Genomic DNA, 9,124 nt, shown 5'->3' on the forward strand with positions numbered 1-9,124 from the left:
GAGAAAAAGGAGGAGAGATGCGCGCACAGTACTGGACTGGGGCCGGAGCGGAGGAAGGAGCCCAAGTTGCCAAGTGATGATAAATAGGGATGACTCGGCTGCCGGGAAGCAATTTCCTTGCCACCGCCTTTTTTTTCTTTTTTTGTTTGCCTCAAATTTTCCTAAGATGAAGATAATTGGCCATTTAAGTTTAACCTATGGGAAATCGGGCGAAAACTGATGCGGACACGTCCACGATACGTGTCGGTCATGGGACATGATAGCGCACAAGGCATCCTCGGTCTGGCTATTGATAGTGGAATCCACACACCGCCGAGAGGAGAGCAATCGGCGAGGATGACTACAAGTGTCATCTTATCGCCCATCGCCCTCGAAACAGCGACTTCGACTTTTCGCCACGGACCAACGGCCACCGCCATCTTATGACATATTAGTATTTGGTTAATAGCCAGGTGTATTGAAGAGAAACCGGTCATCCTTTTCTCGGCAAAGTTTGGAAAATATATCAATGCGCGACATGCGAAACATAACGACAAGAAGGTGTGACGCCACGATCACGTTAGCGAGACAACCAGTTTGTTATAAATACTTGTCACTTATGTGGCAAAGTTTTTAACTTTTTTCCATGATTTTTTTCTATTAATTAATTAATTAAGACAAAGAGAACTGTCAATTTAATCTACGGGAAATCGGACGAAAACCGATAAAAACACGTCCACAATACGTGTTTCAGTGTTTGCCATGGAACATGATAGCACACAAGGCATCCTCGGTCTAGCTATTGATAGTGGACTCCACACACCACCATGAAGGGAGCAATCGATGAGGCTAACTACAAGCGTCATCTTATCGCCTATCGCCCTCGATTCAGTGACTGACTTTTCGCCATTGAAAAACGTCCAACACCATCTTATCACGTATTAGTATTTGGTTAATAGTCGGATACATTGAAGAGAGATCAATCATCCTTTCTTGGTAAAGTTTGGCAAATATATCAATGTATGACAGGTAAAACATAACGACAAGAAGGTGTGACGTCACGTTCATGTTAGCGAGACAACTAGTTTGTTATAAGTAGTTGTCACTTATGTGGCAAAGTTTTTAACCTTTTTCCTTGAATTTTTCTCTATTAATTAATTATGACAAAGAGAATTGCCAATTTAATCTATGGAAAATCGGGCGAAACTGATACAGACAAGTCCACAATACGTGTTTGTCATGGAACATCATAGCACACAAGGCATCCTCGGTGTAGCTATTGATAGTAAACTTCACACACCGTTGAGAAGGGAGCAATCGATGAGGCTAACTACAAGCATCATCTTATCGCCCATTGCCCTCGAAACAGCGACTCCGACTTTTCGCCACGGACGAACGGCCACCGCCATCTTATGACATGTTAGTATTTGGTTAATAGCCAGATACATTGAAGAGAGATCGGTCATCCTTTTTTTTGGCAAAGTTTGGCAAATACATCAATGCATGACAGGTAAAACATAATGACGAGAGGGTGTGACGACACGATCTTGGTAGCGAGACAACCGGTTTGTTATAAACAGTTGTGACTTATGTGGCAAAGTTTTTAACCTTTGTCCATGAATCGGGCATACTTAATTTGTGTTTTTAGGCGAGTTCTAACAATAGTTGCTCGGATCACTTTTGTGTAACATGTTGTTTTGTTATTTTTGTTCCTATTGATTATTAAATCTAAAGAATAGGAATTTCAAAGTGGCCTCTCAGAGATTCTTTTGAGAGAAAATGTGTACGAAAGCCCACATCCAGTTATTATGATAAGTGTAATGTTGCCGGCGTGTATATGCTACGTACCTAAGGGTATGCACAATGATGCTATCTTAGCAGTGTCATATAGGATAAATATTCAGGTGGAGAAAAGAGAAACCAGAAAGAAAAAAAGGTTTTGTTTTCTCTTAATTAAGAGATGATCTCGTAGTAGCAAATCTCTTGCCACATTCACATTTCTAGGAATATCTAGTTACCAGAGATAAGATGAAGAGACAACCCATTGTACATTTTTTAAGTCATCTCTAGATTATATGGCAGGGTTAAGATTAGACTATCTTATCAATCACTCTACATGCCCTAATTAGCTAGCTGGGTTGAACTCGTCTTATCAGTTTTTGGCTGGCTTTTCTCATTAACTAATAATGTCTTTCTCTCTTGTTGCTTATAAACAACCAATAGTAATGGAAACTAAAGGATAACCTCCGCAAAAGTCACTCATCATCTACCCCTTTTTCACCCTAATCTTGAACCAAGCATTAAACAAACAAGGGCTCGAGAAAAATATGTAGGTATTTCATTTCGTCAAACAATAGCACGTGTGTATGTCGTATCTTCTCCAATTATTTCGTTTTCAAAGGGTTGGTGGCCGGTCATGACTGGTGGACATGCTCGTTGCCGTTCATCAATTCCTGCGAAAATCCTCATGATTTCGGATAATTTTCAATCGGATACGTAACCCCTAAAAAAATATCCTACGGGACCACTGGTACAACCGTACAAGTGATGAGCACAGAGAGAATCAAGAAACATTAAGGGCCAGATCTTTGATGGATGACCTAACATGGACCAATATGTCATTGTAGTCTGCCATAAATTTCTGCTCCTTGGATACCATGTTCTCACGGAAGCTGCCGGCAAAAGAACAGCAGTAAAAGATGCCTTCACTGAATTTTGTACCTCTGGAGAATGGTAGATTTTACATGTGAAATTGCACAAATTACCGGCATTTACACAAATTTGGTTACTACTTTTTCAGGTTTCTACTACTGTTCGCACCAGAAAACCATGATGAGATATCGTCGTCGTCGTCGTCGTCCTCGATCATCTCCATGCTTCTGGGAACACGAGGGGAGGAGCGATTACTTTCTTCTGATGCCTCTCCTGGAAGCCCCTGCTCCCCCCTGGACATCTCTTCCTTCCATTTTTCCCTCTCCAGAGGTTCTTGGGAAGTGGCAGTCCTGCCCCCGACAATGGGGAAACTGTCGAGGAATTTGTAGTCCCTGTGCATTGGGAGCATGCTGTTCTCATTGTCGTCATCGTCGTCTGCCTCCTCCGAGCTCCAGAAATCTGAATCTTCATCAGATAGTGGGGCCCTTTTTTGCACAAGTTGTCGCTTTCGCAATGTCGGCTGGATGCCATCTTGAACGAATGAAATAGCGGGGTGCTTATTCTGCTCCAGATCACGGTGTGGTTCGATAGTGTCTTGGTCGTTTAATGCTTTTGGTCTTTTCCAACCACATTTCAAGCAGAACGCGTTCCTCTTGAAGTTCAGGTAGTTACACCTGCCATCAATCCCTCAACAATATGATTATGCTGATTCTATGGTAGTAGAGTACAGAACAAAATAACAGCGCGGAAAGGTTAGCCACTTCGTTGACACCATTTTCCCCATGTTCTGTCTCATATCGACAGTAGACATCAAAACAGTGCAAATATACAATGGTAAGCACTATGCAGTAGAAATAGTCACTCACGAGGCACACTCCCATTCTCCTGGACTGAGTAAACGGTTTGTTGGTTTGTCATGACACTGCAAGCACCGTGTATTCTTCGCAAAATTCAAGAAGTTGCACCTGAAAATGTAGGATCAGTACAGGTGAGAGAGTACCCCCAGTCCATCTTAAATATAAACTAGACTTTTTGGCATCTCACCTTTTGCAAATCCAGTCACCTTTTTTGAGGGGTAGATGATCTTGGTCCTCATGCATCAAGTGATATCTCTCTTGAAATTCGCCATCACAGCGCAAACATTTGATATTCTTTGCAAAGTTAAGGAAGTTGCATCTGGAAATATACACGTGGTATTATTCTTTTTGAAGAAAAATAGATTACATCATGTGGGCAAGTGATATGAGGTAAAAAAAAATCCAACATACTTGGGACAATTCCAGTCACCCTGCTTCACAGGTACAGCGGATTGACCTTTTGGTATACGTTGTGCAGCTTTATCAGTTGTGGAACCAGGCCCCTTGGAGTCGAGCTCAACAACCTCATTCAGTAGTTTCTTAATGGATTCTTTAACAGTTTTGTTTAGGCATGCTTTGTTCCCCACATTACCAGTAATGATATCAAGACCATAAGTCAGGAGGATGCGCATAACATCCACAGTTCTGCCCACTTCCTCTTTACGAGCCCTTACATATGCCCTCTCACAACTTCCCCTTAAATTGCATTGGCTGCAAACCTGTCACTCTGTCAGCATAAGGTGATGAGGCAGATATACTATATATACTACATAGATTTATGTCACAGACTTAAAGCAATCCAAATTGTCACATGTAGGCGAAAATACTAACTACAATATGATTGAGGGCTAACCACAGGAGACGGCATAGTTAGACCATGTACGATGTAAGGTGCCTGGAGAGGTGCTTAGTAAAATAAACCAAGTTTTTCTTAAGCACCAGTGCTTATCTCCATGGCAGGGGTGCCTAATTAAACACCTGCCATCTACAAATAAGCACCAGTGCTTCAGCAAAAACCCGGTCAATTTCTCTAAGCACTTTGCATTGTACATGGTCTTAAAGGCAAGGAAAGTGAACATCGTCTGCAGCATGGCAAGCAAACTGAACATTGTCTTTTGCAGAGGTATACAGAATGAATTGGTTGAAAGCCAAATATCCTAAGTTTTATGTTAAATAGTACTCCCTCCGTAAAAAACGCTCTTATATTATGGAAATGTCCATAACTCCTGACATTTCCTAGTTTGCAGCAAAACATGTTTTAGCTTTTAGGTTGAATTCTAAATTGCTAACACAAAACATGGTTTCTCAAGCTCATACACACTGATTGAGTAAGGCAAGGCTAATAAAGAGGGCAAACTGTTAACTACTTCAGTCCCCAGCTTGTATTTGTAGTTAAGATTTGCATGGCGCTTTTTATAAGCAAGCAGATTAAAATACACACTGTTACATTATTATTATTATCTGAAGTACAAAACATCATGAACTTTGCTGAGCCTAAGAGGTAAGATAGTTGGCGCACACACACAGCTTTCACAAAAATTCCTGTGTTTAACAATTTGAATGTTCGATTCTCTTGGTTCAGAAAACATTTTCTGGTTCAAATTTTCTCCAAAACATTTGTACAAATGGGTACGTTCTAAACTAAAGTGAAATAGAAAAGGAAGGTAAAAAGAGAGAAATTCCTTTGGACACATTTTCATGTACTTACCTCTCCCTCATCAAGTCCTACATGAGCACGCAATCGCTTCCCAGAATTAATAACTTTCCTGTCAATGCTAGGGCACCCACCACGCAGAGCGACCTGAATATCCCATCTTGACAGATACCTGCAACAGAAGAGTTCCGACTTTATATGCATGGCACAGGGATGTCGTATTGTAATGCACTGCATCCATTTAGGGCCCTGGTAGTTAAATTCAATGTGGCGAGTGCCGAGTGGTGAGGCCAACAATAAGACTGCTGCTACACAAACAGAAATCATGTCCTGAAATTGCATATATTGACTGATGTGTCTTTCTACAGTTGTAGAACATGTTAAGCACCCTGTATATAAGCTCAGATTTTTTAAAAGAAAATTCTTCGAAATTACTTGGTAATACTTTGCTCAACTTCATACAACAACCATAGTATTTTGCACTGATTATCCCACTATTAGGTAGCGGTGCTCTGGAGCTTTCTACCAAGGTTGAAGACAGCATATCAGCAGTATTGCATTTGTTAGGCAAGCTGCTGCAAAAGGCAACATTTTCCCTCACCGAGACACGGACGACCACCTTGTCTGCACTGCGGTGCCTAACGCAGGGCAACGCAAACTGCTGGCACATTTCAGCAAACATCTGGCGTGCAGCTAAACAATGGCGCCAGACACTGACAACGGCATCGAGACACACAAGCAGGATCCTTCCAAGCTCAGCCACCTCACCTGACGATCTCCGGACGCTCGCGCCCGAAGCGGAGGCAGGCGGTGCGGACGAGGTTGGAGTCCTTGGACGGCGCGGCCCCGGCGAAGGCGGAGGGGTCGAGGTGGCCCTTACGGAGGAGGAGCTCCATCAGCGCCACCCACTCCGGCCACGGGTGGGCGATGTCCACGGCCACCGGCTTGTCCCCCGCGCGAGCGCCGCCGCCTCCTGGCTCTTGGGTCACTTGCCATTGCTCCCGGGGCGGCGGTTGTGCTGGTGCGCGGGAGAGGTCTAGGTCTTCGAGCTCCGAGCGTAGGAAGGCGAGCCGCCGGTCCGGTGGCGGAGGCGGGCGGTGGCTGCAGAACCGCCGGAGTGCAGTGGCCGCGGTGACGAGGCCGAGGCGGCGGTGCATCACTAGCAAGACTGGTTTCTGTTTGCCCGGCCGAACCCAGTAGCCTAGTGTACATCAGAAGCTGCCAGGCCAGGCCCAATCTTGGACTGTTACATCGTTTTTGGCCCAGCTAGTGCAGTTTTAGTTTTAGCTTTTTTATATAAAAAAATAGCCAGAGCAGATGCTGATATTGGCATTTCTGATTTCAACTTGTAACAGGCTCCATGAACTTCATTTCAGCATGGCAAGATCTTATTGCAAAAGGATGTGTATAAGACAACATTTTACTGATCCAGACACTCGTGTGTTATCCCTGTTAGTGTTTTTATTTTCTTGCGAAAATCACGCGGGTAGTGTCGGCATAGGGCTTGAGTGAGATGTGTCTCCCTAGAAGAATTATGTTGGGTGCAATAGTACCAGGCATGAAATTTCATGTGAATTTCTTCTTTTGACTATCTTCGACATCTTTGGCCACTCAATTATGTTGTAACAGCTTCATATTATAAAGCATAGATTCTTTGGCCACTCATACCATTTCTACGACGACATTGACTTTTATTTTCTTGACCGAAGAAGCACCAATGATACCAAAAGCATAGATTCTACAGCACAAGTGCACACAACTGACGTTTTACAAACAACAGAGAACATACATGGATAAGCTCAAAGCTCATCCGCTACATCTGAGAGACGCAGAATCCTTGCTTCGATCTTCAGCGAAGGTCACTCTGGGAACATCTGGGAGAAGGTTTCTGTAGCTCGGCATTTTTCAGCAACAGAGTCTAGCTGTCTACCATCTAAACCGTCAACGAAACAAAAGATCCAGCGCAACCATCAATCATCCCTAAAATCACTGAAGAAGTGAGCAACTGGGGAACTCCAGGCAGTCGTGCGTCATTGTCAGAATGATCCGCGGCTCTTCAGCTGGTCCATGAGAAGGTGAGCGACCGACGCATATCCTTGCTCACGCGCTGTTGCGATGCCGAATGAAGTGAAAAACAGGTCAGGTCAACTATGGGTATAATCTGCGTGAACATAGTGCTGAAGTTGCACCTTGGAAGAACCAGAATTACCTTGGAATATGGCGATCCCGGTTGGTGCTATCTTCCTCTTCTTCAAGCAGATGGAGCTGCATAATTTCCGTGACAAATTGAGCGTGTCAGAGAGCATACACATAGCCATACGTACAAAACATACACTCTTTCAACACAGGATATCCACATCTTGGAAGTGCCATTTACCCATTTCAATTTGTGAGTGCTAGAATCAAAGATCAAGCTTGCAAGTTCACTCACCTGTTGCATATCCAGTATTTCTTGGTACCCTTCTCCTCAACGCAGTGAGGGCACATCCACTTCTTGTTCTTCCTCACCTCTTCCATCTCTGCCACCACGTCTCAAATTCAGTAGTCTTACAAATATTATCCACCAAGAATAGTATAGATGCCATTGAACTTACCTTCACCATACCTAACTTTAAGGCAAGCACGGCAGAGGATCCCGTAGGAGGAATGGCAAGAGGAGCACTCCGTCTTCCCTGCCGTCAGAGAACAAAGATCGATCAAATGAACGTGAATTTGCTACACTGAAGAACTAGCTGCTGCTCCATACAAATGAACAAGAAAAAAAAAAGGATTTGTAGCTTCTCTTGTACTCCCGCCGTTTCTTTCTAGTTTGCATAAAATATTTGGTCAAAGTCAAACTTTGCAATGTTCGACTAACTTTATAGAAAAAAATACCGATATTCATAATATGAAATCAATATTATTAGATGCATCACGAAATTAACTTTCATATACCATATAACTTCGGTTTTGTAGATGTTGATATTTTTGATATAAATTTGGCCAAACTTTGTTTAGTTTGACTTTGACCAAATTTTATATGCAAAGTAAAAAGAAACGGAGGGAGTACCTATGCATTGCTGCTCAAAGTCTCCTTCCCCACAGCGCTTGCAGCCCTCCTCGCCGCAGAGTTTCTTCTGCCTATGACCACACGGCGGCAACTATACTGAGTGAACTAATCCCAGAACACAATCAGGATTTATAGGATGCGAAGCTACCTGCAGAAATGGCAGCAGATCCCAAGAACGGGGTCGTACACGGACCCCCTCGCCTTGCTGTCGCACCGCGTCTCCTGCAGCACCCGCAGCCTCTCCTTGTCGATGTACATAGGAGACTTCTCCTCCTGCTCCTCTTCCTCGGCGTCCGCTCCTGCGGGACGACAAGAGAAACTCAGTTCCGGTGCCAGCCCGCAGAGCAGGGCCACGGAAAAGCAGGGCGTGCGGATGCGGAGGCAGGAGAAGGGGCCAACCTCTGTAGGGCAGCGCCTTGTGCTGCACGGAGTCCCCGTTGAGCCGGGCGGAGCGGCGAGAGCCGGAGCCGGGCGGCGTCGCGGCGGCAATCAGGCGGACCGAGCGGCGGAGCGGGGTGAGGACCCGCGGCGGCTTCGGGGTCTTCCTCGGGGTGACGCTCCCGGCGCGGGGGGAGGGGGCGGAGGAGATGGCGCTCAGCTCCCCGGCGCAGCGGCGCAGGCCGAGCATCTCCATCCGGGCCTGCACGGGTCACCGGATCCCAAACACCGGTGGCGGTCAGGGCCGCGAGAAATGGTGAATCTGGAGGAAATTTCGAGATTGAGGGGGAATCGATGGATGGATGCTTGCGCGTACCATGTTCTCGGAGATGCGGGCCTCGCGGATGCTCTCATAGTCGGACTTGTCGCCCAGCCTTCCCATGGCGGCGGCAGCGGAGGAGGCGACGGCGACGGCGACGGCGGCGGCGGGTTTCGGGGATTGGCTGCGGCGCTGCTGGGCGTGGTAGGTTTGGGACAGGGGGCGCTGGCGACGGC

General features: G+C 45.4%; 2 protein-coding genes across 2 annotated transcripts in view; both read right to left on the reverse strand.

Moving 5' to 3' along the window:
• The window catches only part of LOC119283686, a 10,183-nt gene extending 3,869 nt beyond the window's left edge, over positions 1 to 6,314 (reverse strand). Inside the window, exons 1-7 of the mRNA XM_037563127.1 lie at positions 5,911 to 6,314; positions 5,197 to 5,314; positions 3,900 to 4,207; positions 3,676 to 3,807; positions 3,498 to 3,596; positions 2,772 to 3,305; positions 2,585 to 2,651 (exon numbers count right to left, since the gene is read on the reverse strand). Of these exons, the coding sequence (XP_037419024.1) occupies positions 2,585 to 2,651; positions 2,772 to 3,305; positions 3,498 to 3,596; positions 3,676 to 3,807; positions 3,900 to 4,207; positions 5,197 to 5,314; positions 5,911 to 6,299 (1,647 nt within the window). The 5' untranslated portion in view covers positions 6,300 to 6,314. The remainder of the gene's footprint in view (positions 1 to 2,584; positions 2,652 to 2,771; positions 3,306 to 3,497; positions 3,597 to 3,675; positions 3,808 to 3,899; positions 4,208 to 5,196; positions 5,315 to 5,910) is intronic.
• Positions 6,315 to 6,831: 517 nt separating this feature from the next.
• LOC119286894 (cell division cycle-associated protein 7-like) lies at positions 6,832 to 9,118 on the reverse strand. Its single transcript, XM_037566361.1, has 8 exons — positions 8,946 to 9,118; positions 8,591 to 8,831; positions 8,340 to 8,490; positions 8,192 to 8,262; positions 7,737 to 7,814; positions 7,574 to 7,661; positions 7,352 to 7,407; positions 6,832 to 7,249 (listed from the first exon to the last, which is right to left on the reverse strand). The coding sequence occupies exons 1-8, from the start codon at positions 9,009 to 9,011 to the stop codon at positions 7,179 to 7,181; spliced, it is 822 nt and encodes a 273-aa protein (XP_037422258.1). The 5' UTR covers positions 9,012 to 9,118; the 3' UTR covers positions 6,832 to 7,178.
• Positions 9,119 to 9,124: the final 6 nt, after the last annotated feature.

The sequence above is a fragment of the Triticum dicoccoides genome, chromosome 4A (genome assembly GCF_002162155.2).
Source record: "Triticum dicoccoides isolate Atlit2015 ecotype Zavitan chromosome 4A, WEW_v2.0, whole genome shotgun sequence".
Classification (NCBI taxonomy): Eukaryota; Viridiplantae; Streptophyta; class Magnoliopsida; order Poales; family Poaceae; genus Triticum; species Triticum dicoccoides.